This window comes from Anopheles stephensi, chromosome 2 (assembly GCF_013141755.1).
Source record: "Anopheles stephensi strain Indian chromosome 2, UCI_ANSTEP_V1.0, whole genome shotgun sequence".
Taxonomy (NCBI): Eukaryota; Metazoa; Arthropoda; class Insecta; order Diptera; family Culicidae; genus Anopheles; species Anopheles stephensi.
The window spans coordinates 15,686,811-15,705,471 of NC_050202.1; the positions used below are offsets into that span (position 1 = coordinate 15,686,811).

Genomic DNA, 18,661 nt, shown 5'->3' on the forward strand with positions numbered 1-18,661 from the left:
AAGCTCTCGGTAAGTGTTAATGATGATCTACTTCTCCACAAAAAGGAACATGAGCTAAAGCGTTTTTGTTGATCGCTGCTGACATCAATTGGGTATCTCATAGATTGACAATGCGCGCCTTATCTAGTAGATATTATTTACAAGCGCCTTACGACACTCATTCAAATTAATTTTTGCACTTTTTGACCACGCAATTTTTGACTTTGTCTCATGGACATAGATGTTGAGTTTTTCAAAATAATATTCATCTTGTCCAACATGCATTCTAATGTTAAGACAAATTTTCCGAAGCCTACATCACGGCCGCAAGAGTTTCTTACATTATGTTGCATATTACTCAGTTAATACAAGCTCTGTTGCTGTAGACTCGCAAAACGCTTTTGGAGGTCAAGTTCTATAAAAAATGCCCCCTATAAAATATGTCCAGAAGCAAGATGATGTTGTTATTAAGTGAGATGACTTTAAACGATTACCAGGATATTGCTCGCTATTTTCAGTATCTTTCGCTCAGAAATTAATCAAACAATACATAATCAACTTCAATAATGGTCAGTCCAGGTGAGCAATGCGACCAAGGTACCGGGGTTTACACGGCAGTACCGGGGTTCAAATCCCATCTGGACCATTAGGGACTATAGTGATGAGGTCTGTCTAGTAGTAAGAAGAGCGAGAACGGTAAGTCATGATAGAAAAAGCAATTGGTGGTTGGATCTGCCGGTTGAACACAGGGTCTTCTTCTTCTTTCTTGGCACTACAACCTCGAGAAGTTTCGGCCTGCCATTTCTGGCTTCCTGTCACTTAAATTTACCCATAGTAAAGTAGTCTTACGTACGGGGAGGCGATTTGGATGGGATTTGAACCCCGGCCCCGCCCCGTGTGAAGAGCGGCGCCGCTGTCGCCTTGGCCACAAGCCCAATCACTTTATAAGATATATAACCATGAAAAGATCAGAAAAAAGTTAGAACTACTCTGAAACGACATAATAGGGTTAACCTTCAAATTAGTCAAATAAGTAATACAAAGCATATTGACATTTAGAACAAATCTGGTAGATGACCGATAACAGACATCTTCAATGTAGATGAAAGAAATTTGGAAAATAATTCATCTCTTTTGCAATAATTTATCGTTTTTTGATTAAAAAACAAATTCTTTTGTATATTAAATTAGGCTTATTTAACCTCCTGCTTCATTCTGATTTATAATAAAACGGGTTTTGTTTCGTAAAGCTAGTCCACTCTTTAAATCTTAATATTGTACATTAAAAGTCATGGATGTCGCTGGGGAATGTTATTTAAAAATGTTTACTGAACTATTCAATCAAACAAAACGCTGAGCTGAAAACCCACTTTAAGGCAATAAAACCGTTTTATTAAGAATCTGAAGCTCCAAAAATAAACATATCCCTTTAAAGCTTCTCAATCGTAAGAAACCGATCCAAGAGCCAAATCTTGGAAGACGGACTCCTGACAGATGGAACTGCTTTACATTCAGCACAAACCTTCACCCCCCCAGCTTCCGATTTCGAGCGGTGAAAGGTCATCCACACTCGGTACGGTGTGGAACCACGAAACCATCCTCGAACCGGATAAGCGATAGGAACAAAACCGGATGCTGCCGGATTCCGGTCGTTCGCTAGCGTGCGCACGTTGACAGCGGTGGGTTTCCGGTGAGAATTTGAGCCGGTTGCGAAGGCTCGGTTCAGGTGTCGGAACGGCAAAATGATGCCCAAATTATGGTGCCTACCTTCCTACCTGCTACTACTACAACCTGCAAGTACAACGTACACACACTCCAGCATTCGCCTTTTAAAGGCGGCGTTGCAAATCCGCAGGAAGGAAAAGCGGAAAACCAACAGACTATCAGCGGTCATAAATAATAAATTGAATTATCATTATTAATGTGCAGCAGGTATTATCATTTTCCTATAGGACGGTCTGATTAATATTCATGTTATATAATTTTATGAATTTGTTGTTCCTGCTGTCGGCTGTCAGCTGGCGGTTGAATCGTGCCCGACCGGCCGCGACGTGCCCTAGCGACTCTCGCGCTCGGTTCGCTTATTTACGATTTCGATCGCGACTGTCCGACCAAATTACGGTCTATGACCGATGCGCGCATCCCAACAATCCCCTCGAAGCGCACCAAGCCTCGACAGCCTATCGAAACGCGACGAGAGGAATGGATTTAATTGACTCGACTGTTTGGCGAGTGCTGGAGACGATGCCATAAGTCCTTCTTCCGGGAAGTAGGGCACACATCTGGAAGGCACATTATGTCTTGGCCGCGTCTCGCTGCCGTGTGTTTTTGGTGCCACGTCCCGGCTGCTACTTTGCATTTTGCAGCCCACCCCAAACATTATTTCCCTGCAGACCTACGCCCGCACCGTGGTGGCGCGACCCCATCACGACACAGATCGGTCGGTCGGGATCGGTTCAAGGGTTACGATTTGCGCTAAATTATGCACAACCATGTTGATCCCGAGGTGGCCAAGCTTCTACCCGCCCGACCATTACTCATCTCTCCTTCTCCCTTTTTTTTTTAAACAAACGCAACCCGTGCAAAGGGGAGTCTGCAATGAAAACACCTCATTTTAAAGCGCCCGTTACCATGGCAGCGATGAACGTAATGATCCACGACGCACGAACCGGCCCGCAACCTTTACCGTTCACGGCCGGGCCGGACAGTTCGAACCTAACCCGGTAAGCTTTGTCCCCATTTATTATGCAATGTTTTTCGTTCGATAAAAATGATTAGGAAAAACAAGCACTCCCGGCTTGCGGGATGCTTCGGACAGCCCGCTAGCCGAACAAATCAACCGCTCGCCGTGCAAACGCTTCGCCGAGTGCCAGCAGCGCCATCGATAACAATTTATGCAAACTAAGTATCAACAGATTTCACACTACCGATGGGAAATGGTTTATTTTGGGATGGGAAGCATTTCTACACTGACGCTGATGATGGTGTCCGCCATGTGTCTTGTAAAGTGGTACAAGATGTTCGTTGCTCGGTACTGCAAGCGCACCAGGATTATGAGTTATTAGTCGACGGTGTTGGGCTTGGGATGGGTTAAATGGAAATGGTGATTCTAATAATAGTTTGCCTAATGCAGCTATAGTGTTGCGATCTTAATTCTGTGCATAATTTGTGGGCATCCATTTAAAAGGCTAGTTCTGTCGCTGCACGGCAGCTCAACAATTCGGTCGAATAGTTCTAGTTCAGTTCAGAAGATCAGTTCTAAGAACAACAATGATTTTTTTTTTCCACTTCTAAAGATAGATCTAAATTTGCAATGATGGAAAGATTCATTAAAAAGTAACCTAAGACCAGTGGAAGATTATCTAAAAATTTTGTCGTTGTGTGATTTATGACAATTAATTAACTGAATTATTGAAAAATGAAAACTGAATTGAGAAATGAAAGTGAAATTATTAACTCAATCGGAAATCCTCGACATATTTGTCACTGATGTTCTAAACTGGCTGTCCATGAATGGTACGATGTTCGCTGGTGAAAAATATCCTTTAGACGATGTGCATTTAGTCGATGACGTCATCGATTTTAACGACTTGCAATCGATATGAGAATTTTTCATTACATTTGCTTGCATATCGACTAGACCTTTTAACTTTTCTATGTTAGATAGCGACACGGTAAAAAAGCGATGGCTGAGATCCCTACTAACGGCCAGAAGTACCGTCCGTGAAGGGATGGGAATAAGTTTGGGAAACACTTCGGCTAAAGTCTGAAAAAAGATTCCCTCCACTCACGGCACGGCACTTTTCGCTACTGTAAATTAAAGTAAAAGTTAAGCTAAAGTGCGATACATGGTTTTAAAAACAATAAATTAATAAAGAAATAATAATATTGTAGCCTACTTGCTAAACATCTTAACAATATCTTATTAACAGAGACACTTCTTAACCTCACAGAAACAAGCAATGCTCCATACCATTATTTCAGACAGACAATTCATTAAACCAGTAACCTACATTTCATCAAGACTGCAATAAATGCAGATTTAGCATTTTGCCCAAACGCACGATAAAACATGAACATTCAAACACCGACCAGCACACCCGGCTAGCGAGTGTGGTTACCCTTTTCGGTAACTCAGTTGCAAAAATGAGTTTCCGAGAGTGGAAGGGGGGGGGGGGCATCTAATCAGACTTTAGCCGAAATTTTTTGACTAAGTATTGCATTGGAACTCGAACGTATGTGAAAACAAGCAGTAAATGTTAAACATTTCATCTAAATTAAATTGTAGCTCCAATATGTTCAGGAAATTGGTGCAAAAGGTTACAAAAAGTGTTACTAAAATACAAAAATAACCAAATTTTATACAATACAAATATAAAAAATAGTAAACAAGAAAAAAAAAACAAAACAAACAAAACAAACAAAACAAACAGAATCGTATCGGACATCCGATAACAAAAGTATCGGTCTGATGAAACCAGAATATAATTGAACAAGAACAACAATCATGATTTTGGTACTTACAAGCGTCATTGAGCCATTAAAGACTTAGTTCCTTCTTCTTCTTCTTCCCTGGCCCTACAACCTCGAGAGGTCACGGCCAGCCAGACTTTCTGCGACTTAATTTTACCCGTAGTAAAATAGACAGCCCTGCGTATGGGGAGACGGTCTGGATGGGATTTGAACCCTGGTTCTGCCGTTTCAAGACCGGTGCCGTTATTGCCTCTGCCACCAGACCACCCCAGATTTAGTTCCCACACAGACCAAGTCTGTGAAGCCCCTTAAATCACAAATACTTACGCCCAAAAGAACAGCCCAGAAGTCCTCGGCATCCAAATGTGATATCTCTTCGCTTTAGAAAGGAAACGTCAATGGAAAACAGTGCAATTCATGGTCATGCTGATTTAATTATAAAATCTCGAAGTTTATTAACTTATTTTAAATGCTTACTCATTACTACCTGAAGTAGAAAATAAAACTATTTCACTAAACTTTGCCCCGTTCCTTCCCAATCGCTAACCCCCTCCTTACCTAAGCCCCTGCCGCTGCATTCGTAACCGTGAACAGATATCCTAAACATGCCCTAGACATAAAGAAGTGGCGTATGAGTGTGTGTACTCATACACACACATACCGCACTGGGGTTTTACCTTTGGTTATGAATTCATCAGATCAGATCAGGGTAAAAATGGTGATCGGTAGATCATAATTACAATAGTAATAATAATAATTCGAACGGACAGCTGACAAAATAGCGGCTTACGACTTTCAAAAACAAACAAAAAAAGGTTATTATTCACTATCAACGAACAAATACGAACGTAGAGCACGTATTACTGTAGTACTAGTAGCTATTATTGTACAACGATACAGGAGGAGGGGGCTGGTTGTGTAAAATAAATTAAAAGTATTTACGTTAGCGAATATCGCTCGGAGCCAGCTCGACGGCGAGGCAACAGAGGCAACACGGAGCCAACAGAGAGGCACCGTGCTGTCCACCGCCGCCACCGCTGCCGCCATTCGGCCGGAGCGCGATTTAACGATGAGTGAGTATTTAATTCGGTATCAGAGATTCGTTTACTTTGCATTTCGACTTTACATGTTTTGTGTTGCAAATTTCACTAGCTCAGTAACTAGCTGTTGAGTGTTTACTGGGTTTTTTGTTTGTTAATTTAAAAATTAGACTTAGCTTCATAAGTATTAATTCAGTACTGGATGTTGTCTGTGTTGTTGTTTTAGAGAGAGTTCCTTTGCTTTTTGTTTTGTTTGCTCGTCTTTTCTTTTCCCTTTTCGCAGCTTATACACTAAAACTCTTCCATTATTATGTACTTATCGCTTTTGCTCGCCTGCTTGCTTGCTTGCTTGCTTCGTTAACGAGCCTTCTCTCCACCTGTCTGCTCACCTTACCGTATTTACACACTTCTTATCAACCTGTTTAATTTGATTTATGTTTCTTTGTACACTGCGTTTGTTTTTTTGTTACCTCACCTGCTTCCCTCTTCCCTCACCTTTTCCCCTTCTTTTTCTTCCGGGGCAGCTATGTTTTTGTTTTGTTTCGATTGTTACGTTTTTCACTGTCGCGGTTTGCGTTTATTGATTTATAACTTTGTTTTGGATGCTAGCTCTTGTGTCTTTTGCTTAGTTTGCCGGTGTTTTGATTATCCGTCTCAAAGGGAGAGCGAGAGAAAATAAAATAGAATGCTTTTTTTATGCAAGCTTTTTACTGTCTTGCATTTTTCGCGGCGGTTAAATGGCTTCCGTATTGACTTTAAACGTATGCGGTTTGAATTTTTGAGCCTATTAGCTTCCCAGATTGCGGCACTCCTTTTAGCTAGCTTCCTCTCACTCTCTCACTCACTCCGTGTCGCTTCGATCGATCTGCTTCGGCTTCAACGATTCCCTTTTTAATTTATATAATATATGAATATGAACCCTTTTTTAAAGTGTGAATATGTATGTATATATATATTTATATATTTATAGATGTATGTATATTAGCGCTGCGCACCCGCCGGAACGGGCTGGTAGCATTTGAGATTCTTGATTTGTTTTGTTTTGTGTTTTTTGCGTTGCGATTCGCAGCTTTATCTTTAAATGTTCTTCCTTTCTTTTTTTTTTCGTTTAATTAGAGTACTTACAGCGGCTTTTATGGAGTTTTTTTTCTCTCTCTCTCTTGTTTTACTTTTAATAGCGATGTTTTTCCTCGTCTTCTGCCTCTCACAACCGAGCAACGTAAATGGGATTTTTGTTTTTTCTAGGGTTAAGAACAGGTCAGCGCACATGCATGCGTGTATCGACCAGGCTCCAGGCTAGATGTATCGATAAAAACGCGCTACTTACAGCTCACGGCGAACATCTGCCGCCTCCATCCATTTCTGGTGGACGATCGTCTTCACGGCACGACACGATCCCTTCAACGATCCGCCGCCCCACGGTAAAGCTCACTGCTAACAGCTAACGGCCATCCTCGACCTTCTAGATCCTTCCTCGCGTAATTACACATTATGCTAGCAAAGTTTTATCACAGTCAACACAGCGTTCAAACACGCTTTAGAGGGGGGAAAGAAAGGGAAAGATAAGAAAACGAAGGAATCAACATTAATTAGGTGTCGCCCTTCAACCATTTTCTTTGGTTGTATCCTAAAAATGCACCAGCTCCTACAGCCACAGTTGTCGAAAATGCTGTGATGTTATGAGTGAATAAAGTTGAAATATGTTGGCTGTTATTAATATTATATTTTAAAATATTTCAATTGAGTGAGAAAATATTGGCTCTTTGCAAGAAATCCTTAAGTTTGGAAGCTTTATTTGATTTTGCTCCAATCCCATTCGGGAAGTTCTCCCATAGTCTTGGTCGTTCTTGGCCTATGAAAAGACCATGAAACGATGCTTTCTTCATAAGTCAGGGTTTATGTTAGAAAAGGAGGTTAAGAGTTAAGTTTTAAATAACTAAATTTTTTTCCCAATTTTTCAGGCTATCAGGAACCAAATTTTCCCCAAAAACACAACTGTGGCTATAGAAGATCGTCGCAATATACTAATCATTTATCAAAGATAATACAAAAAGTTCAAAACATACCTTCTTATTCATGAGAAAATTACATCTGCGCCGCTTTTGGCACCGTGGAGTCTCAGCTCGCATCTCACCCTTACACCAAGTGCCCGTCGGCATCGGTGAACCCGAAGGACGCGTTGAAGGAGCTCAGGTTCGTGCTGGTCGGATCGTACGTACCGATCAGTAAGCTGTTCCCTAGACTGCTGGTTCCGCCCGTAGTTACACCATTGGCACCATTCCCACCGGTCGCCCCAAGGAAGCTACTGCCAACCAGCGGAAGTCCTGGCACACCACCGACCAACGGCACCGGCGATGGATTCTGGACCGCAATCAGCTGTGCCCCATGCTGTAGCTGCTGATGTTGGCTACTGTTGCTGGCACTGCTGTTACGCTTCGGATCCTTCAGGATGCCCTGGAGAGGTTTCGGCGCTGGAACGGGTGCTTGCGATGGTGCACCACTGCCGATGATCGTGTTGCTCAGGCTGCTACTCATGTGCTGCGGCGATGAGGAGCTTTCGTTGACCACGGACTGGGCGTGGTAGGTGACGTCCGGTGGCGGTACCATCGGGCGCGTCGTGCGGGTTAGTGTGCCAGTGTTTTTGGGCAGGGCCGGTATTACTGGTGGCGGAGGTGTCGACATCTCCATTGCCGAATAGTCTTGCTGTTAGTGTAAAAGCGGGATAAAATAGTGTTGGGGTTCAGTTCTAGAGTGCTACAAATCGATCATCGTTGAGGCACCACCTACCATTGGGGGATAGGACAGGTAGCGGTCGCTGTTCATGTTGTAGTAGGACCCATCGAACGGTGGCCCAGGGGACGGAGCTGTTACGTAGCTGCTTCGTTCAATCATCTGATCGTCGTGGCTTCGCTGCTGATAGTTCACCGGGTTGTGCCGTGGATGGGGCAAGGTACGCGCATAAGCTACACGGTTTTAGTAGACAAATGAAACAGTTGCCAACAATTAGCAAGATTGCACATGTACATGAGCTCCACAACTCGGATGAGACCAGTATGCATGATGATCCTTCTGACGTTAGATCGAGGACAAGAGAACAGCTTACGAGAAAAACCCACCTCCATTGATATTGTTAGGGTACGGAGGCAGCGTGCCCTCCTTTTGGTAGCGTGGTGGCGGCATGTCCCCATTCTCCACGAGATATGTCGAAGCAGATTTGCTGGTAGTGTCATCCTGTTAATTGTCCATTGTCACGATGAGTTATACGAAGGTGCAGTTGCGAAATGTGGCCGTGCAGAATTGTTGGAAAGAAGGGAGCATGAACATGAAGAGGAAGATAACAGACAAACACACACATACACGTTAGCGTTGAACTTCAAGACCAGCGACAGAACTTGCGACCGGGCACAAGTATGTATATTGGGTTAAGAGGCACCTACCGTATAGTCAGGACGATTAGCGTCGGTCGAGTAAGCGTCACTCTTTTCCGAGACACTAGACAGCGTTTCGCCTGTAACAAAATGCAATGACGTTTAGTGTGACGTACTTGACAGCAGAAGAAGGCAAAAGGCACCGATTGACACGCGCTGGGCTTCGGTCTACTTTATCGCAATAGTTCGCTCTGTTGTAATGCGCTGAGCAGAGCGTTCTTTTTCCGTAAACGTGATTACCGCTTTCAATAACTCTTCAATAACTTCGAATCGAAGTCTCTTTTTGCACAGTAGTGGTTAGTGGAAGATTTTGAATTTAGTTTCAGCAAAGTTAGAAACAATATAAACCATAGCGAGATGGTTAGCGAGTTTTTTTTTGTGCCGGAAAAATTAGCTGCCAAATGAGTTGTTTTGAGGTACAGAATCACCTCACGATTCGGGTGAGTGTTAGTTTGAGTGAGCATGGAAATGGCTAGCCTTACCTTTCGCTCGCTTTCGTACAATACACCAAATAACTAGGCCTGCATTGACTGCCAGCAGGCAGAGGGCCGCTAGGGCTATGCAAAAGATAACAAAGCTGGGGATTTCTGCACTCTGCACCATTTCTGGGACATCTCCTGCGGGACCTGCAGCAGAAATTATAAAACAAAGAAGAAAAAACAAGCAAAAAACATAAGAAAATCGGCTAAAATTAGTTAAAGGAATTAAATAAAAACTAAACTTATAGCAATAAAAGAAACATATATACACAATTTGTTGAATAAAAAAACATATCCTCCAAGTTGAAGTGAACTTAAAAACCTTCGAAACATTCCTTTTTAGACAACTAACTATAATCAAAGATTTTCAGCGCTAGGCGCAGCGATGTGAATGCTTCTAACTTGGGATGGAGTGGAAAGGCTTATCACTTTATTCTGAAGTTCGTGGTGGAACTCTTAAGCCTTATTTATTACAATTGAACATCAGAAAGCCATTCTTTTGATTAAATCGATCCAATCCAAATCAAATGTAAGGTTGCACTGTTGGCAGCAGACATCAAAATGGAAAGTCAAATGAAAATATAAAAATAGCTCATAATAAACAACATCCTCCGAGTTACACCAAATGCGCTAGTTAACAAATTAAACATTTTGTTCATATTAAGTGGTTAAAAACAACTCAAACAGTCAATGCAAATTGATAGAAATATTACAAAGAACGAAATGCCACACTATCCTCCTATCTAAACATGATTCAACAATCAAAGTGGATTGAAAACAGTGAGTCTCAACAACTGGAAGAGAAAAAGCTATCAACCATGCTCGTTTGCATGTTTTAACAAGGAAAGAAAACTAGAACATATCGACAAGTTCGTTTTTGCCTTTACAAAACACATGATAATTGACTCGATAGCAGAACAGAACATAATCCATTCCCTGATGAGTTTGTTAGAACTATGAAAACCCTTTTTTCCGATGCGTTTTGACACTGTCGCCGCTTAATGGAGAGCAAAAGCCAAATAGCTGAATATGATCATGCAAATGCTAAACAACATTGCGAAACTTTATCCAAAGTGATGATAGCAAAAAACAATTCAGCAAAACAATGTTTTCAATCAATGATCACATTTTTCTTTGCTTTTTGCTTTTTTGATCAATGCTGTTTTTCACTGTTGTCGAAAGCGCCCGAACGGCACAGTAAAAGTGGATGCGTTAACGAAACAAATCGATTTTGTCCTCTCGACATCGGTTCCTTTTTTCCCCCCCTCACGTGAAACATTCCCAGAATAAAAGCGACAACATCATCGAAACAGTAACTTGTTACTCTTGTCACAAAGCATCATCACAGTGCTGCAGCGCACTCTATAAAAGCGATTTTCTTCCGACGCCACTTCCCTCGAGCCAACACTTCCTGGTGCGCGCGGAGTGCAATTTGCATCGTTATCGTTTCCCCTGAATGCACCCGTAACAAGTGGCTAATGGTGCGTTACCGGAATCGGAAGCAAGAGTATCGATCCGTCACTAACCTCACTGCCAAGCAGTGCAACCATCATTAGCTGCATCGTTGTCACACGGGGCGGAAGAGAGCGAGAGCGTGAGAAGCGCAAAAAGGGAATGGCAATGATGAAGATGATTGATGGATCGATACATCTCGTGGCATTGAAGGCATTGAAGAGTCAGCATCTGAAGAAGACGACGATTTGACGAACTTACTCCCTCTAGCTTCCCTACTACTGGTAGCAAATGTCTCACGAGAATCGTTGACGAGCTTGTTGCGAATGCGAAAGCACTCGGGAGAAACACTAGCGCAACAACGATGACGACGGAAAAGAACGCTCTGCTCCACATCCAACCCACAGCCCGCATAGAACCAGAGTGCCCAGAGCGTGCCAGTGGCGATGCGGCCGCCAGGACATTTACCCCGCTTGATGCGCTTGTGGACGGTACGCCGATGAATGCAGCATCCAATCAGGATGATGTTAAGCAGCACGAGACAGATACCGGCAGCGACGCCGATTAGCAGCACGATACCGGATGCACCGATTGTGCCACCGGCCGACTGAGACGTGGCCGTTTTGCTCCCGAGCGAAGAGGCTGGCTGTGACGGTGGTGTGTCTAGGTTGGACACATTTTGGGAAGTTTATTACATCATCAAGGTACAGTTAAGACTAGTTGAGAGCTGGGAACTCGACTTACCTTTCGTGTGGGCACGCGTAACGTCCGGCAGATAGCGGCTGGAACCGAGCCCGTTCGACGCCATGATCGAGAAGACGTACAGCGTGTTCATGCGTAGCCCACCGATTGTCAATTTGTATGAATTGGGCTGACTGTCCTCGTACCAGTAACGGTCACTGTTCACCTCCCGGTACCGGATGCGGTAGTTCGCCTTCATACCGCCATCGAACCCGGGTGTCCAGGCAAGTGTCACCGAGTCGTGCGTTACGTTCAGCACGTTTAAGCTCACGGGTGGATCCGGTGGAGAGGTCACATCCAGCCGTACCTTTTCCTTCACGTTGCCAAGCTCGTTGCGGGCAATACATTCGTACAGACCGTAATCGTTGGAGGCGACTCGCTCCACGACCAGAATCGATTCGTACGTCAACGCATCGATCTGCTTGTGTTCGACGTAGAATTTGGCGGACTGATTCACGTTTAGCACCTGGCCCGAGCGGGACCAATAGAATTTGGGTCTTGGAGCGGCCTGCGCTCGGCAGGGCAACCGTGCTCGTTCACCAAAGCCTGCCGCCGCACGTAACATTACCGGGGATTTGTCGATTTCCGGTGCAACTAATTAGTGAGGATGAAAAGACGAACATTACATCAAGCGATGTCCAAAATTGTTATCGAGCTGTTTGAAAGGACCTCGGGCGATAGTCCTTATAGCTGCAACAAAAAAGGCGAGGCATGCAATCACTTACATTTCACAATTAATAATACGTCCCGGCTGGTCGGATTGGCCACACGATTATCGGCGATGCATCGGAAATTGCCGACATCCTCGCGGCGCGCATTCTTCACGTGCAGATAGCTCGTCCCGTTCGCGAACGTGGTGGACGTTTTTATGGTCATATCGTACCCGATGCGTTCCCACCGTATGTGCTCTTCCGTTAGTGGTTTTCCTGGTTGGTAAATGGCAAATGCCCAACAAATCATCAGACCATTGAATTGCGAATCGTTTGCGATTGACCTGATTTTGTCATCATTTTTCATCGAACAATTGCAGTTCCCAAGTTCACTTACCTTCGACTGTACAGGATAGCATTGCTTCCTCGCCCGGGCTGACGGTAACGTTTTCCGAGATTGACTGTATCGATGCACCATCTGTTGTGAGTGGAAGTAAACGTAGAAAAATATATTTGTCAAAAACAGATGTCAACACAACTGGTTGTACTAAAAACATATGTCCAGTAAAACTAATAATCAACACATCTTCGTCTAACTTTTCCGATGCTCGAAGCTGTACCATGTGTGGTAGGTTCTTCAGGGTTTCTAGGTCGCAGTCTCTAGGCCGAAAAAAAGCCTTCACCATCCATTTCGGTGGACAATTTCATCCAGATTAATGTCCACAGGCAGAGATGCATTAATCCATAAAATGTAATAAATTTTTATTTGCACCGTTGACGTATAAATGCTTCCGGACACATCCGGGGCGCTCGGCTGCATACTCGCCGTGTGGCACACATACCAACACATTCGTGCACCAGAAACCATGGTGGGAAAATCTTTCTCTTCTACCCCGGCATCGAAATGAAAACCATTTGTCTTTCACGCCCAATACACGCCGCTGACCGTTGCCATACGAGACCGGTAAGCCGTTTGCAAACTCGCCGGACCCCGACCTGGAACCCTGTCCGGAGGGCCCGTCCAATTGTCCGGACATTCTCCCAGGCATTGATCCGTGTAACCGGGTAGCAGACGGGAGCATCGGTCGGACGTGCCGGTGAAAATGTGCTTCGGAGAGTGTCACAAACGCACGAACAAGCAAAAAAAAAAAGACTGCGCCAAGGTTCAATATTGGAGAGCTGTGAGACCGAAACCAAAGCGGATGACAAATGCGTACGTGTGTAAGTACCGCCCGGCGCCCGTAAAACGGTAAAACCTATCCCTTTTGCAAAGAAAACTCCTGCATCACGGAGTAAACTGTGTGGTGTCCGGGCGCAAGTTTGGATGCGTGCGCGGCGACCGGTCCTTTTTCGGACAAAGTTTGATTCATGTACTTACACTCAACTACGACGGAAATATTAATCATCGCCGACCCTTGGGAGTTGACAGCTTCGCAAGTGTAGATGCCGGTATCGTTACGGTTGAGCCGGGTGATGTTAAGGATTGGTCCCTCGGAGACGATTCGTTGCGCGCCTGGCAGGGCCGTGTTGCGAGTTGCGGATGAAAACAGTTTCGCTCAGATTAATTTCGTTGATTAGGGACACACAAACAGGGATTAGGGGGAAGCAGGGGGGGGGGGGGTTGGCGTGTTATTTTAGATGCGTACCTGTAGATGAAAGGATCGGTAGGCCATCTTTGGTCCAGGTGTAGGAGATGGACATCGGGTTCCCGGTCGCTACCATGGCCACGGTCAGCGGTTCACCTTCCGCACCGACGACGGTGGACGATGGCGGTGGTTTGAACTTTGGCGGATCTGTAAAGGATATTGGGATTCCGAAAACCAAAAGCACCACAAACGTAAGATGCAACGTTCAGCAATTTTTTTTTGCGATCGCATTCCAGCGTCCATACGTACATAGCACCTGCAGCTTGATGGCTTCGTGTACGTTGCGCTGCAGCGCTTCGTTGGCGCTCTGGCACGTGTACACATTGCCGTCCATGTCCTGGCTGATGTTCACCTTTAGCTCGAGCGATGAAACGTACCCACCCCACAGTCCTGGCTTCGACGAGTTGTTCATACCTGTGCGCGCGAGAAAACGGAAGCGAACGAGCGATATTGAAGAAAGAACGACTCAAAACAGTTCCCGAGTGTATGGGACCCCTCCAACTCGATAGACTCGGCCTGTGGACTGTTGCTGTTCTGCAGCCCGTTCAAGCGTGTCACGAAGTCACCGCAAAGGACGCTACCATCTTTGCGTATCGGGAGGACACCAACCGGGAGGATATTGCACTTACCGTCTACGGCGATGCCATCGCGCCACCACGAAATCGTTGCGGGCGGATTACTGGAGCTCGAGTCACAGATCAGCGTTGCCTCGATACCGGGCTTAAGCTCCGGCGGTATGATTTTGATTTTTACCGTCTCGGGCGGGACTATTCCGATGGGAATTCAGCGGTACCGGATAAAGCCGCAATCGATTGGAAGGAGAGACGAGGAAAAGCGAAAAAAACGGTCAAGTTAAGCACATCGTTTGGTGTGGTTCGAAGGATCAAAGGAAAACAGACTGAGGAACTTACAGTTTACGGCAAGCGTTCGGCTAGCTGACATTGGAATTTCGGTGGCAGAATTGTGCGCCTCACAGCGGTACTTGGCCTGATTATCCGTCGCATTGACCAGTATCGAGATTTCCGACGAGACTGACTTATCCGTCGCTTTGCTCGGGGAGTTCAGCTGGAAAACGGTGTTAGAAGGTGTAAATATAAATTAAACGGATGTTATTACTTGAACAAAATTTAATCTGCACCCTGTGCAACCGCTACCCCCGAACTATTTATAGCCAACAATAACTATCTTCGTGCTATTCCGAGAATATAATATTTACGCTACGAATCTGCGCCATGCCGAGAACGGTGCCCATTTTCATTCCCATTTTCGTTCAGATAATTGAATTCAACAACTTTCACAGTGTTCCATTTACGCAAATAATCCGTCTCCGATGCTGCGTGCACGGTACACCGGCACCTACCATGATCCATCACCGCAACCTATGTCATGGTGCCGGCTCAAAGCTCTGGCGCTCCGGCGCACAAAGCTTTTCCAAACATGCCACGGTGAAGCATTCTGAACGGGACACACACACTACAAGTGTACAAACGCTCCGTTCGCATTTTCCCCCATGGGATCCGGTTCGAAATGACGGATGGTAATAGAAACACGGGCGCACGCAGAGAGAGAGAGAGAGTCCTGAAAGCAAACCGTATCCCGCGCGCGCTGCATCTGGACACTCTAGGTCCAAGCGTCCGGTAGCTGGTGTGCTTCGCAAACAAAAACAACAACATCGACCCGGACACCGGCCATACAAACGGAAGCCGGACGCTCGTTCACACGCCCGCCCATCACTCTGGTCGCTGGGTGTTGGCCGGTTTTGGGGGCAAATATTTACTGACGAGGGCACATCTTCGCCCGCCGCCAATGTTCTGGCGCTCTTGCTCTCTGGCAAAGTTTGCGGAAATTAATTAAATCTCCCACGCGGGCTCCTGGTCCAGCCGGGGCTGGCCCTATTCCAAACACGCTGGAACTGTGTGTGTGTGTGTGTGTACTGGCATTTTCTCGGCCCCCGTAGGAGTCCTCCACCGAAGCTCAACACGTGGTACCGTGTGGTCGTGTGGGGACGTTTTCTATCGCCCTGTGTGCCACACGGGCACCTTCCAGCAGCCTGCCTGTTGCGATTGCTGTAAGCTACACAAACACTGTCGGGCTTTCGGTGATGAATGATGTAAACTATGTTAACCCCGGAATCACACAGGCACACACAAATGCATATGCATAAAAAATAAATTCAAAACACCCGCCCGAAAACCAGCAAACAGCAAAGAAACCGGATCCTTCGGAAACGGTCTCGGTAAAGAGGTAACATATTATCAGCTTTCGCCACAGAGCCGGGATCGGCCGAAAACAAGGGGAAGGGGTTGCGTTGGTGCTTTGTTTGTGACCCAATCATTGACTTACCTTTTTATCGTTTTTGTACCAGGTCAGCGTGGCCAGTGGGTTGCCACCGGTCGAGGAGCACTGGAGCCGCTGCACCGAACCGGCCGCTATTATCGTACCCTCCGTGTAGCCCGTAATGACCGGTTGGTTCGGTGGCACTGTGGAAAAACGTGTGGTAAACACAAGCGTGACACAATTAATATTGTTTTAACAATAATTTATTGCTTAAATAGAGAGAGTCGTTTTAAAAGTGAAATAATTCATCAAAACCCAACCCTAGACCGAGTTTCAGCTTCGAAATCTGAACCGTTCATCCTTCATTCATGATGAATGTTTTTAATACATAGTTGAGATCCTATCATCAATCTCCATATTTGCATATTTTTCCCTGTTTTTTATCTGACATAATGGGTTAGAATAATATATGCGAACTTCAGGAGATAATTCTGAGCAACTGGAGCTTATTTTAAAATCACTTTTACTATGGAAACTTCGACATGACCTCTTTTTTCATTTTTTTTAAATATGATTCACCAGAATCCAATCGGGCTCATCCCGGACGGTTCCAAGAATTCGGAACATAATGATCTGATGCATGTTTTTTTTGGTTTAAAAAAAATATATTACTATTATTAATAATATTACTTTGTAGGTATTCTACCACACGTCATACAAAGTAAATTCGCCTGACCGAGTTCACTAGCGCCAGAACTGCAGCATTTAATTCACCACGAGCACGCCCACCACCGTTGTCCGTGGCATTGAGCATGAATAATTCAATTGACTACGCAAACCGTAACCTCATCAAGTTGCAAGACTATTCGCGGTGCATTAGCTATTAGCCAGTGTGCGCCTTTCGGCTCATGAGTGCAATGCGGATAATTGAATTATCTCTGGCTGGTGCAAGCATCACAGATCGCTAGTTTTTTTTCTCTAAGGAACTGCACATTTACGCTACTCTACGGTGACATATACTTACACAAAACGTTCACAGTATGCGTGGCGATAACGTTCTCCGTCAGCTGCATGTTAAGCCCGTGACAGATCACTACCAGGGACCGTTTGTTGGCTTCCACCGGTACCGAGATATTGGAGATTGTGATCCATCCTCCTGTGAGTTAGAACAAAATAGAATGGAAAACAAATTTGAGTATGAGGTTCAAGTTTCAATGAAGTTTTCTCGAAGTTGAAGAACTCACCATCAGGATTCTCGATGGTCCGGGAGGTTGTGTTCTTCACATGGTGTCCACTGACGCTCCACTTGATCTCTGCCGGTGGGTTTGATGGGGCAGTTTGGCACTGTAGCGAGACCACATCTCCGGTGCGTGCTTCCGACGCTCCCGAAATGGTTACCTGAGTTGGTGCGACTGTGGGGACATTTGAAGCAATTCGGTTACGCTTGAACATAAATGTTCGATCGAGCTCGGAAACTTACACAACACACTGAGTGTGATTTCGGTTTTCAGTGGTGCCGGAATCATTATATTGTTAGCCTCACACCGTAACCGGGCCTTATTGTCACCTTCCTCTGCCACGAACGAGTACACGTTCTCCGACAGCCGATCCGTCGTCCGGTACGCCATCCGGACCTGCACATCGTTCTTGTACCAGATCAGCTGGGCCGGTGGATTGCCACCACGGCTCCGACAGATAAGCTCCACATTCTGTCCCCGGCGCAGTACCTCGCCAGCCGTGAAGCCCTCGATCTGTGGCTCACCAGGAGGATCTGATTTTCAAATGGAAGAAAAGTGCCCAAGAATACATTATTTTCGTACAAAGCTTTTCTTTGCCGAGCAAGCTGGCTCACACCGGAGCAACACCGGCGTAACCGGATAATGAAGCTGATTATACGAGTGTCCCGCCCGTCTCGGGGTGTCATTTATACGTTTCGGTAGGTCGAAGCCAGACGATATACTTACACAGCACCGAAAGCTGCACCTTTGTCTGCATCGGACGATCCGGCTGGAGGGCTTTGTGCTTTGCCTGGCAGGTGTACTCCATGTAGTCGTCCTCGGACGTTGGCTTGATTCGTAGCTGCGACGACACCGTGTACCGTTTGCCCTCCGTTTCCGTCACCTTGTTCTCGATCGTATCTGCAGGGAGGGAAGCATACGAAATAGTTAGACTAGAATGGTGGTAAATGTGGCGGAAAAAAAGCATTTTTTAACCCGAATAAAACGCAAACAAAGTTCATCGTCTTCTCCTGGTTCAGCTCCTACACACCGGGGAACGTCAAACAAACGTGAGCGAAACGCCAGGGCCTGGTTGATTTCTTCGCTATTTTTGCCCCTCGGTGGTTCATTACGAGCAGATAATTTAATATCTCGAAAGTCGAAAGATGTAACTTTTACACCTCTCGCAAGGGACTAGTGTTGGACTGCGAGCAGGTAACTTTGAGCGAACCCACGAAAGGCAACACACTAAATCTGTGAAGGACGAAAGGTTCACCCT

General features: G+C 45.3%; 1 protein-coding gene across 6 annotated transcripts in view; it reads right to left on the reverse strand.

The window, feature by feature from the left end:
- Positions 1 to 4,866: 4,866 nt before the first annotated feature.
- The window catches only part of LOC118506270 (nephrin-like), a 79,716-nt gene continuing 65,921 nt past the window's right edge, over positions 4,867 to 18,661 (reverse strand). For 5 of the 6 annotated variants that reach the window (XM_036043177.1, XM_036043172.1, XM_036043174.1 and 2 more), the window contains exons 7-25: positions 18,130 to 18,303; positions 17,646 to 17,936; positions 17,410 to 17,577; positions 17,190 to 17,321; positions 16,232 to 16,368; positions 14,800 to 14,953; positions 14,518 to 14,655; positions 14,138 to 14,302; positions 13,889 to 14,035; positions 13,621 to 13,755; positions 12,640 to 12,720; positions 12,318 to 12,518; positions 11,596 to 12,186; positions 11,320 to 11,514; positions 8,930 to 9,000; positions 8,609 to 8,723; positions 8,280 to 8,455; positions 7,559 to 8,195; positions 4,867 to 7,027 (exon numbers count right to left, since the gene is read on the reverse strand). In XM_036043177.1, coding sequence (XP_035899070.1) covers positions 7,629 to 8,195; positions 8,280 to 8,455; positions 8,609 to 8,723; positions 8,930 to 9,000; positions 11,320 to 11,514; positions 11,596 to 12,186; positions 12,318 to 12,518; positions 12,640 to 12,720; positions 13,621 to 13,755; positions 13,889 to 14,035; positions 14,138 to 14,302; positions 14,518 to 14,655; positions 14,800 to 14,953; positions 16,232 to 16,368; positions 17,190 to 17,321; positions 17,410 to 17,577; positions 17,646 to 17,936; positions 18,130 to 18,303 — 3,638 coding nt within the window. In that variant the 3' untranslated portion in view covers positions 4,867 to 7,027; positions 7,559 to 7,628. Of the gene's footprint in view, positions 7,028 to 7,558; positions 8,196 to 8,279; positions 8,456 to 8,608; positions 8,724 to 8,929; positions 9,001 to 9,402; positions 9,547 to 11,319; positions 11,515 to 11,595; positions 12,187 to 12,317; positions 12,519 to 12,639; positions 12,721 to 13,620; positions 13,756 to 13,888; positions 14,036 to 14,137; positions 14,303 to 14,517; positions 14,656 to 14,799; positions 14,954 to 16,231; positions 16,369 to 17,189; positions 17,322 to 17,409; positions 17,578 to 17,645; positions 17,937 to 18,129; positions 18,304 to 18,661 lie in introns of all 6 variants that reach the window. The other variant, XM_036043178.1, reaches the window with a different exon arrangement.